Source organism: Ptychodera flava, chromosome 8 (genome assembly GCF_041260155.1).
Source record: "Ptychodera flava strain L36383 chromosome 8, AS_Pfla_20210202, whole genome shotgun sequence".
In the NCBI taxonomy this organism is placed as follows: Eukaryota; Metazoa; Hemichordata; class Enteropneusta; family Ptychoderidae; genus Ptychodera; species Ptychodera flava.
In genome coordinates, this window is record NC_091935.1 from 11,649,490 (window position 1) to 11,662,861 (window position 13,372).

The 13,372-nt window shown below is 38.9% G+C and overlaps 1 protein-coding gene across 1 annotated transcript; it reads right to left on the minus strand.

Moving 5' to 3' along the window:
- Window positions 1–12,097: 12,097 nt before the first annotated feature.
- LOC139139521 (QRFP-like peptide receptor) lies at window positions 12,098–13,045 on the minus strand. Its single transcript, XM_070708434.1, has one exon. It carries the CDS (start codon window positions 13,043–13,045, stop codon window positions 12,098–12,100), a length of 948 nt encoding a protein of 315 aa, XP_070564535.1.
- Between the last annotated feature and the right edge of the window lie 327 nt (window positions 13,046–13,372).

Genomic DNA, 13,372 nt, shown 5'->3' on the forward strand with positions numbered 1-13,372 from the left:
GGTTTCAGAGAACATGTATTACTGTATAGGTGATAGTTGTGCTTTGCACTAGCTCTGTCCGACGCTAATGCTGTTCTGCAAGCCCAAGTCAAATTTATAAGAACTGATGCAAATCTAGTTTCGGCATTGGCCATCCTTGGATTCTTTCATCCTGTACGTCGCTCTCTCTAAACAGCGTAATGCGCAGAACTCAAATAGGCTAATTCGCCCGTGGTTGACAAAGCTTACAAAAGCATTGCTTCAAAGGTATCTGTCAGGGGCATTTTACAGTACGGTCATTATCCAATGGGAAGTACCTTTACCGTTATCATAAACACGTGATTATCGTCAACATGATAAAGATCGAAATCACAAAGTCACCAGTCGGGAGCATAAATTTATTTTAGGGGCCGTCGATAATAAAAGCTGACGCACGACAAACGTAATTCTTTCGTTTAGGGGGGAGGGGGTAAAAGCTCATTTCGTTTTGTGTGCGTCAAAATCGCATAAGGCCTAAAGGATTTTCTATTGTTTTCGAAGTGCGACTTTGCAGCGAGAACACAAAACTATACCTTCGCGTTCATCGAGAACAGAATGACCACAAAATACGGAGACAGAAAAGACAACGAACAGACATGAATGTGAAATAAAAACTTGTATCTGTTTTCAACTTGAAACATGTATGTGAAACATTTTCCTACGTGCGAAATACATTAAAATTTTCTGTCTTAAAAAGTGAAACGCGTAAAGTGGAGGTTTATTAATTAATGTGCACTTCCGGTATTTTTTCATGGACGTACGGATCAGAGATTTGCGTGTGGGTTTGTCAGAAACGGCATCATAATACGGAATTGATTTCGCATAAGAACTTTCGTTTTGAGGGGGGGGGGGTTTCAAGTAAAACGAAGGAATTACGTTTCTTCTGCGCCAGCTTTTATTATCGACGGCCCCTTACTTGGCTCCGAGAGAGAAAATTTGCACTCGTTACGTTTCTTGGCCTATTTTTATTACGAACTTGAGAACTAGATAAAAAATTGGAAACAAATCGGGATGGTCTAGAATGGAACCTTTGCTTATTTTAAAGCCTTTCAAATTAAACGACGGCAAGTTAATGAATTTGCTGACCCAGGGGCTTGTGAGTTAAATGAATTAAACACACCCCATGGCGTCCTTTAAACAAAAAAACAGATGAACAACAAATAACAACACACAGAGGCATACATATGCCATACTACTTCATTCTAAGCTCTGCTCTCAATGCATAACTTGTTCATGATGAATGCTTTTTTCATACTGAGTCTTTTTTCTTCTTGTTACAAGACTTTTTATCGTCCTACTCAGTTGCATACCAGTGATCATGATTTTCAACGATTCACAGCAGCTGATAGACCTTCAATATTAAATTCGATGATATCACCACCAACACTTTCTTCAAACAGTTCTAAGAAAAGATGAAAGACATTGACTCCTCATGTTTTAAGGTTCAGCTGTCAAAAATCCCGCCACAAATTTCGATGTTTCTAGCACTGCGGGTTTGAAGCAATTTTTTTTGAAGTTCAACGTTTTTTCGGCTTCAAAAATTCTTGTTATATACATGAACACTGATAAGTGTTTTCAATCGGGTTCGAACTCAATTTACAATTTACGCTCGCTCTCTCTCTCTCTCTCTCTCTCTCTCTCTCTCTCTCTCTCTCTCTCTCTCTCTCTTATAGATAAAGGTGACACCACCCTGCTTCTGCTTTGAGCTTTAATGTGACCTATTGTAGCTCCTGTTGGCATTTATGAAAAGGTAATTCCGAACTATGGATACAGACCGTCTGGAGAACCAGTGATTAGCGAAGATGTTGTCATCGCTCGATGGGAAACTGCATTGAATAGATGTTGAGGACCGGTGTGCAGTTCTTCCCCTAGAGTCACAGTACTGATTTTAGCGGAACGCAAGTCAATTTTTGCAGGAAAAGCCTTCAAGACTTGTTTTTCGAGTAGCAAAGCTCTATGATGACGTTCTCATCAATGTTTTGACTGTCCGCTACTGCGCAAAGGACAGATCGACACAATACTTGTTTTCAATTGAAACGTATGGAGCCAGTACGGTTTATCGGACGGGCTTTCATATATCGCAAGTTTTCCATAGCGCATTGTAGAAATGTAATCACATAGTTGTTGCACAGGCGTTGCCAACCACTTCGCATACTTTGCCTCTTGGAAAAGTATAGATTCGAACATCGGCAACAAATATAGCCTACACAAATTTGATGTTACTCTAATAAGTAATTATGCCTTTGGGCAGAATTCAACTTCACAGATATGGAGTTTAGTCACTCTATTTCGGAAAAAGTCAACAACAAATGATAGGCCTAATGATAGATAAAGCCAGAAGTTAGAATGTTGTATTATGCTTTTCGAGTGAACACTGCACATCCTTGGCAAGTATTACGTTGTCGTTGTTGCCCTCTTGATTACTTCGGATCCATAAAATTGAAAGAGCAGAAGAAATGAACGGCGTGTTTGTCATCGTTTCCATACTCCCATTGGTAACTCTTGTCACAGACAGTAATATCTGGCAAGCATTCGTCGCTTGTGCGCTAGTGAATGTGAAAAAATGTAGACTTAGACTTTTGTCGACTGACAGCCTTGTAACCAAGAATAGGTATAAACCAGATAGCATGAAGGTGACCGAACTACAAGGTTCGCAACTAACAATTTTTCTTATTTTTCTCCGAATCGAAAATCAACATTTGAGATTTAAGGTAGAATTCGCCTCGGGCACAGATATTTGGACTCTCAAACTCTTCCAATTCTTTTCTGATGCACCACTCGTGGGGGTTCATTTTGAAGCCCTTGGAGAGAGCCTTGTAGAGAGAAAAACCTTCACCGTCTAAGTTTTTCGAAAATCGAAAATTGTATATTTTTCTCCACAGAGTTAACACAGGGATGGCGGCCATTTTGAATTTTAAATATCGGTAGAAATTTGGTAATTTATTTCTCTAGTACCGAGATTTGCACGTTGTCCCCCGATTTTTATTATTGATTTTGAAATAGCATTGTTAAAAGAGTTCTTCAGGAAAGTATGAGCAACAGTTTAAGTCTTTCAGTTTGGAGGGGCATATACTGCCTTCAAAAAAATAAGAAAATCCATGTACATATTGTGGCTAGAAGGGGTTGTACTGCACTCGCTTTTCACGTCAAGAATATGGCAATTCTTTACATACTATACTGTAAAATCTAATTTTCCACACATGTATTTATTTGAAATATAGCTCTCTGAAAAGAAAAGAAAACTAGACTCTCCAGCACAAAAATCATTAATGTCTATAGAGATGATATATTTTTGTTTGTGTGTACATATTTATGTCATACTGCATACTCGTAAACGATTAAAAGCTGGTACCTTATATGATATGTACCCACTAGTTCTTGTATACCGAAGGTATATCTACTTACATGCTACACATTTGTTCGTCATGCTCTGAAGACTTATCTGTTCAGACACAATAGCTTACCTTCTTCTCCACGTTTGTACATCGCATATACAGAGACCGCTACCCACAGCTACTCAGTTTTTTAAACTTTACTAACACTACATACTACGTCGAAATGCTACTCCAATTATCGGTGAAAGCAACCACTAGTCAAAGTTCAAAGTGTCAGTGGAAGAGTGACGCGCTCTGACCATTAAAGTCTATGTCATGTACACACACACAATACGTATTGACTGTTGCGTAACGGGAACTGCAGAATTACTCACCATATGTTGGTTGGTGGAGATGACTCACACGAGGAATGTTAACATGTGATTTTATGTGAAAGGATGGCAGTCGTTAGGGAACAAAGGAATATTTATTTCTTTATGACATTTACTAACATGTAAACTAAAATCTACCTTATAAGGATATTTATCAGAAAAGAACAATAAATTCTTACGATCCATTTCTTCAACAGAAGAATCAGTGTCGGATATTAGTTCTTTATATATTACATAGCTATAAAAACCTCACATTTATTAATTTTCTGCTCACTCGCACTTAGTTTCTTCTCCTTTATACTATTATTTGATATTTAACTTCCAAAAATAGTAGCTTCATTGTTTACACCAAAGGTTATTCCCCGTAAATATTTTGACAGCAAGTGATACCGAAAACCTTCCGAGAACTGTGATCCTTGGAAATAGGAGTCATTTCAACTGTGGACTCTGAAAATGTTGCTACACACACAACAAGTAATAATTACCATTTGGCAAGATTTTCTCGCCTGCTCATTTATTTGCGGATTCTCTGGAGATTGATTCGGATAGTAAGTAGCTTCTGGAATGTAAATACTATTCCCGGAATTCATCGGTAAATGTTACATTTCAAAGACATAAGCTTACAGCGAACTAGTCCGAGCCTGTACATTTGACGAGAAACGAAAATGTACTCCTGTATTATAAGGCATTTTTGTATATTCTTGCAAGACTTGAATGCTGAGCAGTTAACAGGGCCTCGTTACATGTGATTCTGGGCAGAGAAGCATTTTGCTTCAACTTTCAGATCTTAATGTTGTGTATGAGGTTTCTTACAGAAAGAGTTCCTTAAACTTTATGAACTTTATTACTCTCGAAATTGTCATTCATTTTTGAGTCGAACCAATCTAAATACAGTGAGGAAAGCCATCGCCCTACACGTTCGATCACTTTTTTCGAATATCTACCCAGATTGTAGTTAAGGTTTTCATTTTTGTTTATGACATCAACGAAGCATTTTCAATATTCAGTGTCTGGTATTACGTTTATCCAGTACACTACGGTCTACGAAATCCAACCCCTGCGGCAATAAAAGACGCCTCTCTTTTCAAATCAGGCACGTACAAGAGCTCATGTATATGTCGTGTACGTACAAAAGTGTTGATTGCTACTCCAACTATGGCATTTTTCAGGCTAGATGGATTTATAAGCTTCATTCATATAAAGTATTGGCATCGATCTCGAGATTGTGTATCAAATAAATAGATAAGTAAATACAAGAAAATACTGAAGACCAGAATAGTATATATCGTTGTCAGAGCTAGCACGCATTACTTGATATCCCAACTTTTATAAACTCCACGTTGCAAGAAGTGTTCTGTACGTGAGACCCCATCATATTGGCATATCATATCCAAATCCATGACCATTATGATGATTCGATTTTATTGCAGTGTATTTTACGATTTGAAGTCACTATATATCTGCTAGCCAAAGATTTTCTCGCTGAGAGCAATTGAAGCATGTAGATCCTTCTTGAGACAGGATTCATCATATTTTTGACCAAAGTTTCCGCGTGGAAAGTCAAAAGCATCGGACAAAACTTCGTTTTGCTCACTACAAAATGTTAGTAAGAAGATATACCTCATTCATGAATGTGAAATTGTCGACGTAAAAGCAACTCATACATTCCTATGATGCCTGAAAATGATGATACAAAATACAAAATACGATTGGAACTAGCTTGGGATAATTGGATGATGAAGTTATGTCTGTTTGATCTGCAAATGTAAGCTCATCTGCTTTTCTTTTTAAGTTAGACATTGTAAATGTAAGCTCATCTGCTTTTCTTTTTAAGTTAGACAATTTTTTTTTATGAGTAATTTATAATGTCGCAGCAAACAGCTAAAGAGCACCTTACAGTTTTGAGAAATTTAAACATATGGAAATCCAATTATCCCGAATCAATTCCAATCGTATCACAAGTTTACTAGCTTATTATATTACTGCACGATTAATATGAGCACATACTTTTGCATTATTTGGGCAGAGAAAATACCTATATTCACATATCGAGCATTTCCAGATATGACATATTGTATATTACATTCATATACATGTGATAATCTAAGTCACGCGATTTTTGTGCACATATACTAGAACTACTGACTAAAACTATCATTTTAAAACTTTTCCCCGCAATCATTGCATGTCTTATCACTTGGTCATGGATTATGTGAACTGCCATGTAATTTTTTACTTATTACTGCTGAGCTTCAGAACGCTATGTTCGCATGACACTGGCAGTCTAAACCTGAGAAGCAATATCATGGTCTTCGGTTTGATTAGCAACTGTTTGTCTTGTGGCATGGAATCCGTCTTCGATGACGTCAGGATGGTCAATTCCTCCGACCAGCTCCCCCGATCTTAGATCTGCGTTCAGTGTGATTGGTGCTAACTCCTTGTTCGATCCACGTTGGTGATCTTCCACTCACTCACTCTTCGCGCAGCCACCATTCCTTCTTCCGCCACACCCAAAGATGCTGGAAAACTCTTGACGAAATATAACACCGAAGATATTGCATACATGATTGGGCTCATCCAGCTGTTAGTCAAAGCTACAGACACGATGACGGGGCGAATTATAAAATATTTTGTGCTCTGGTATCCAGCTTGGCACTATATTCTCACAATTCGTATCGGACACCAGGTAAGCATAAACATCGCCACAACCACGATTAGCATTCTGATGGCTCGACGCTTTCGTCTTCGTGAGTTATCGTTGGGCGAGTTTCCGAAGTACAAGACTGTGATCATCTTTGAATACAATACAGCAAGAGGTATCAAGGGAAGGAAAAATAACAATACGAAATCAAGAACTACAACTAGTTCTACTTGTTCAGATAGCAGTTACCCGCATCCGCGATTGGTGAAATTTCGTCCGACGATTTCGACAGTTCTGGAGGTAATCCCGTTTACCACGATGAGGTTGCTGGAATAAACGAAAGCTAAACTCCACGCCAGTAGAATCATCATCCGGGCTTGATTGATTGAGATCTGTCGCTTCATCGGGGTGACGATTGCGCGATACCGGTCGATGGCGATACACAAGAGTGTGAAAATTGTTGAATTCAAGCAAGTCCACGATATTGTCATCACAGAGTCGCACAGAAACTCGGTGGCCATCCCTGCGATTTCGATAAGTCTTGCTACTTTCAACGAGATGAATAAAGCGCCGACAAAGAAGTCAGAAAACGAGAGAGATGCAATAAAATGGTTTGTTGCCGAATTTCGTAATTTTGGCTGACGGAAAATGACAACGAGAACCAACAAATTACCACCGATGATTAAGATCGAACTGACAATTCCGACATGAAGGCTTGCACTGGACCAATCAACACCTCTTTATTGTCATGGCATCTGTCTACTAAAGTCATCAAAAATTTATGTTTTGTTCTGACTATCAAAAAACATAGTTTTGCATACGTAGAAACGTATGTTAACATAAACGTAATACTTCCCCGAACTCCGACCAACGCTGAAGCTGTTCTAAATTCACGCCCCATTTAAAAGAAATGCTTCACATTTAATTTCCGTAACTGCATGTGTACGCTCTTTGATCTTTTCACCCGATGCGTCCGCACTCTAAATTGCATGATGTATATACTCTTCACAGAATCACCGTTGTTACCTGGTCTAATGATCACTTAAATAACCGCAATTTTCGTACATGGCGACCAAAGCGATTTGTAATGGGGTTATCATTGTCCCTCGCATTGTAACCGAATGGTAATTACTCTGCGTTAAGTGCATTTCCCACTTAAATAACCATACGATTATAACCATCTGCAGGATAATCATAGGAATGATGCCGTGACCAGTCGGGATATGAGCTATAATTGCTGAGCTTCGAGAAATAGGATTTAAAATCTTGTCGGGCTTTGCATTGCTTTCTAATTCACTATTTCTTCCGGAAAACTTCTTAGAAATCAAGTTGAGTAGAACAAGATTTCAGATCTTATATATAGTTATGGAAACGTTTTCACTCCAGGTTGTAGAAATAGCAGGATAAAATCTCTCTCTCTCTCTCTCTCTCTCTCTCTCTCTCTCTCTCTCTCTCTCTCTCTCTCTCTCTCTCTCTCTCTCTCTCTCATGGAAAAGGTGATGCTGCCCTACTTCTGCTTTGAATGTGACCGTCTGTTGCTTCTGTCGGCATTTATCAAAGGTAATTCCGGACAGTCACTATTGATACAGATCGGCATGAGAACCAGTGATTAACGCAGATGTTGTCATCGCTCCGAAGCTGCATTGAATAGATATTGAGAACCGATGTGCAGTCCTGCCCCGAGAGTCACAGTGACTGATTTTAGCGTAATTCAGGTCTGTGCGGGGAAAGCCTTCAAGACTTATTTTTCGTAAAGCAAAACTCTATGGTGACACTCTCATCAACGTTTTGACTGTCCGCTACTGTGCAAAGAACAGATCGACACAATACTTATTTTTAATTTAAGCGTATGAAGCCATCACGGTATATCAGACGGGTTTTCAAATATCGCACGTTTTCTATAGCGTATCGTAAAAAACTGTTAGTTGCACGGGCGTTGCCCACCACTTCGAATACTTTGCCTCGTGGAATTGTATACATATATTCCAACATCCAGAACAAATACAGCCTACACAAATTTAATTTTACTCTAATAAGTCGCCATGACTTTGGGCAGAATTCAACTTCTCACTCTATTTCGGACAAAATGAACATAAATGCTGATAAAATCGGAAGTTAGAAAAATACTATTATGCCGTTCAAGTGAACACTGCACATCCTGGGCACGTATTGAGTTGCCGTTGTTGCCCTCTCGAATATTTCGGATATACAAAATTCAAAAAGCAAAGAAGAAACGAATGGCGTGTTTGCTCTTGTTACCAAACTTCAATTAGCAACTTTTGTCACAGACAGTAGTAGCGGGTGAGTATTCGTAGCTTTCTCTTTAGAAAATGTGAAAACATGGAAGATAGAAGATTTTGTTGACTGACAGCCTTGTGTACCCAGATTTGGCAGAAAAAGAGTATGAAGGTGATGGAGCCACGACTTTCGCAACTAACAATTTTTCTTATGTTTCTCGGAATCGAAATTTACATATAACAATTCAGAAAATAAAAAATCCACGTATCACCAGATTAGTTTTGTGGCTAGAAGAGGTTGTAGTACACTCCGATTTCACGTCAAGCAATTAAAAATTCTATATATACCATACAATCTAACCTCACACATATATGTATCTATTTTAAATATAGCTCTCTGAAAAACAAACAAACATTTACTTGACTTCGGGCCATGTTCATTGATAGTGTCAAGTTTTAGAAGATTTTCGTTGCAGTATTATCATGAAAATTTGAATTATCACAATTTATATCCTTTTCGCTGATAACTGACATTTTTGTTAAATAAAATCCCCAATTCTGTTTATTAAAAATACTTTGTCAAATATATCATACTTCTCACCAAATATTTTTTTGTTTTCACACATTTTATGTAGAATTTTTTTCAGTCAATTCTCTATGGCATTCGAACTCCCAGCGGATGGCACCCTACCACCTAGCGAAAACATCACAGTCGAAACCGTTCGGCTAAATCCTCACCTTGTAAAGAGTCTTTAAATAACCCAGCCATGGTTGTTACAGTTTCCCTCTCAACTTTATCAAAGCGATGAATACATCGCTTAGCTGGGCGAAAGACAGCCTCTGGGACAATTCTGCCCAGCAGCAGAGCGATTAATCCAGTATGAAATGTCGAACTTTATATATTCCGAATAAAAAATATGGGAGCACAACCTATTTACGGAGTCACATCCCTGCAGTAGCGTTTATATCCTGCTTGGTGACCCCGATTTTCATTCTTAATTTTGAAAGAGAATGATTGAAAGTTTCCCAGGGAAAGTTTCAGTAAAAGTTCAGACTTACTATTTCCGAGGCGCATACTACCTTAGACCAAAAGCAAAGGTGAAGTTATTTTTCTATTTTGCCATGATTTTAGAAAGCAAGTTTTTCGTCCGTCCCTGAAAATTTACGTGGCGAACTTTAGATAATGTCTGAAGTATTTCAATTGTACGATAAGGAATGTAACATCAATGACGACATAGAATTACAAATCTGCAAGGGGATGCGTCTTTCTCTCCATGGCTAAATATCGCATATCGCATTCAAACTGCGAATGAACTCGCATGAAGAACCAAGGTGGTTGTTGTGTTCCAAATTGTCGAAATGATTATTTCAAATCTATTGTAATTTCCTATAAGGTACATGTTTATGATATAACTTACACGATACTGATAGTAAGTCTTTTGGCAATTTCGTATACGGCGGAACAGCAATCCCAGGATTGGATGGTTCAGGTTCAAGTCGATGCCAGATTTTTCGAATGGAGTGAGCACATCCCGCCTAACATGTTTCATCCACCATCTACATCAACAAAGCGTCTTTCGATGACCGATATTTCTCTAAGTCTGGTCCTTCTTCTTGGAACAACCGACCGTTTAATCTCAATCACACAAATCATTAATGTCTGTAGAGATGATATTTTTGTTTGTGTACATGTTTATGTCATACTGCATTCTGAAAAGCTGGTTATTTACATGATCTGTACCCACTTCCTTTTGTTGACTCAAGGTACAGCTCACACTTTGTTCGTCATTCTCTGGAGACATCTGTTCAAACGCTAGCTTACCTTCTTGTCCACGTTTGTACAGCGCATATACAGGGACATCCATCTACTCAGTTTTCAAACTTTATTAACACTGCTACGTCGAAATGCTACTACAATAATCAGTGAAAACAACCACTAGTTAAAGTTCAAAGTGTGACACACTGTGACCATTAAAGTCTATGTCATGAACACATACTGAAGTTTCGAGATGAATATAGGATACGTACAGACTGTTGTGAAACGGGAATAATTGCAGAATTACTCATCACTGGTTGGTTGGTGGAGATGACTCACACGAGGAATGTTAACACGTGATTTTATGTGAAAGAATGGCAGTCGTTAAGTACGGAATCATACGAACAGTGAACTATCACTTTATTGACATTAGATAGCTACGTGAGCTAATGGCTATTGTATGACATTTAGCTTCCAAAAATTGTTGCGCCATTTTTCCCAAAAAGTTATTACTCGTAAATATTTTGACAGAAAGTGATACCTATAACTTTCCGAGGACTGTGACCCTTGGAAATAGGAGTTACTTTAACTGTGCGGAATCTGAAAATGTTGCTACAAAAAACAAGTAATAATGACCATTTTGCAAGATTTTCAAAGATTTGTCACATTCTCGCCGGCCCATTTATCTAGAGTGATTCAGATAGTAAGTATAGATACTGGAATGTAAATATACATCGGTAAATGTTACATTTAAAAAACATACAGCGAACTAGTCCAAGCCTTGTATATTCGACGAGAAAAGAAAATGTACTCGTGTATGTATTTTCTTTTCTTGCAAGACGTGAATGCTGAGTGGTTGACACGGCCTCGTTGCATGTTATTTGGTTAGGCAGAGGAGCATTTTGCTTCAACTTTCCTTGATCTTTATGAACTTTAATACTCTCGGAGAAGTTATTCACTTTTGAGTCGAACCAATATGAATACCGTGAGGAAAACAATCGCCTTTCACGTTCACTTCCTTTTTTTTCGAAAGTCTACTCAGATTGTAAAGTTTTTATTTTTGTTTATCACATAAACGAAGCTTTTCAATATTCAGAGTCTTGTATTACATTTTTCCGGTACCCCACGGTCTACGGGCCTTTGGCAATGAGTAACGTCTCTCTTTTCGTATCAGACACCACAAGAACTTATATCGTGTTCTAAACCCCGGCGATGGCATTTTTCAGGCTAGATGGATTTATAAGCTTCATTCACATACACCATTGATATTGATCACAGGAATGTGTATCAAATAAGAGTTACAAGAAAATACTAGTGCTGTAGCCAAAAGCATCGGACAAAACTTCGTTTTGCTCAGGACAAAGGGTTAGTAAGAAGATTTGCCTTATTCGTGGATGTGAAATTATCGATATGAAAGCAACCTATATATTCCTATGATGCTTAAAAACGATGACAGAAAATCACAAGTTTACTAACTTTTATATTACTGGACGATTTGTAAAGATGAAGACATACTTTCGCATTATTTGGGTAGAGAAAAAAACACTATATTCACATATCAAGCATTTCCAGAAATAACATCTAAGTATATTACATTTCGAGACATGTGATAATCTAAGTCGCGCGATTTTTGTGCAAATTTACTAGAATTACTTACTAAAACTATCATTTTTCAATTTGTCCCCGACATCATTGTATGTCTTATCACTTGGTCATGGATCAAGTGAACTGTGGTCCGATTATTTTTGAGTTTCTGCTGAGCTTTCGAACGCTACGTTCGCATGACACTGGCAGTCTAAACCTGAAGCAATATCATGGTCTTCTGTTTGCGTGGCAACTGCTTGTCCTGTAGCATGGAATCTGTCTCCGGTGACGTCAGGATGGTCAATTCCTCCGACCAGCTGCCCCGGTTCCCGATCTGGGTCCAGTTCGATTTGTGCTAACTCCTTATTGGATCTACGTCGGTGATCGCGCCCACGCTTCTCGTAGCCACCATTTCTTCTTCCGCCACACCCAAAGATGCTGGAAAACTCACGGCGAAAGTTAGCACCGAAGATTGCATAGATGATTGGGTTCATCCAGCTGTTAGCAAAAGCCACAGATACAATGACGGGGTGAATTCTGTAATATCTATACTCTGGCATCCAGCTTGACGCGACGTATCTAAACATTCTCAGAATTCGTATGGGACACCAGGTAAGCGCAAACATCGCCACAACCACGATTAGCATTCTGATGGCTCGACGTTTTCGTCTTCGCGAGTTATCGTTGGGCGAGTTTCCGAAGTACAAGACTGTGATCATCTTTGAGTACAACACAGTAAGAGCTATCAAGGGTAGGAAATATAACAGCACGAAATCAAGAACTACAACTAGTTCTACTTGTTCAGATGGCAGGTACCCGCATTCGCGATTGGTGAAATTTCGTCCGACGATTTCGACAGTTCTGGAGGTGATCCCGTTTACCACGATGAGGTTGCTGGAATAAACGAAAGCTAAACTCCACGCCAGTAGAATCATCATCCGGGCTTGATTAATTGAGATCTGTCGCTTCATCGGGGTGACGATTGCGCGATATCTGTCGATGGCGATACACAAGAGTGTGAAAATTGTTGAATTCAAGCAAGTCCACGATACTGTCATCACGGAGTCGCAGAGAAATTCAGTGATCAGCCCTTCGATTCCCATAACTAGACTTGCAGCTTGGACGGGGATGAACACAGCGCCGACAAAGATATCAGAAAACGAGAGCGATGCAATGAGATGGTTTGTTGCCGAATTTCGCAATTTTGGCTGACGGAAAATGGCAACGAGAACCAACAAATTACCACCGATGATTAAGATCGAACTGCCAATTCCGACATGAAGGCTTGCATTGGACCAATCAACACCCACTGTGTGTGTATTGTCCGGGCACCTGTCTGCGAAAGTCATCAAAAGTATCTGTTTTGTTCTGACTATCAAAAAACATTTTTTGCATACGTAGGAACGTGTGTTACCATAAACGTGATACTT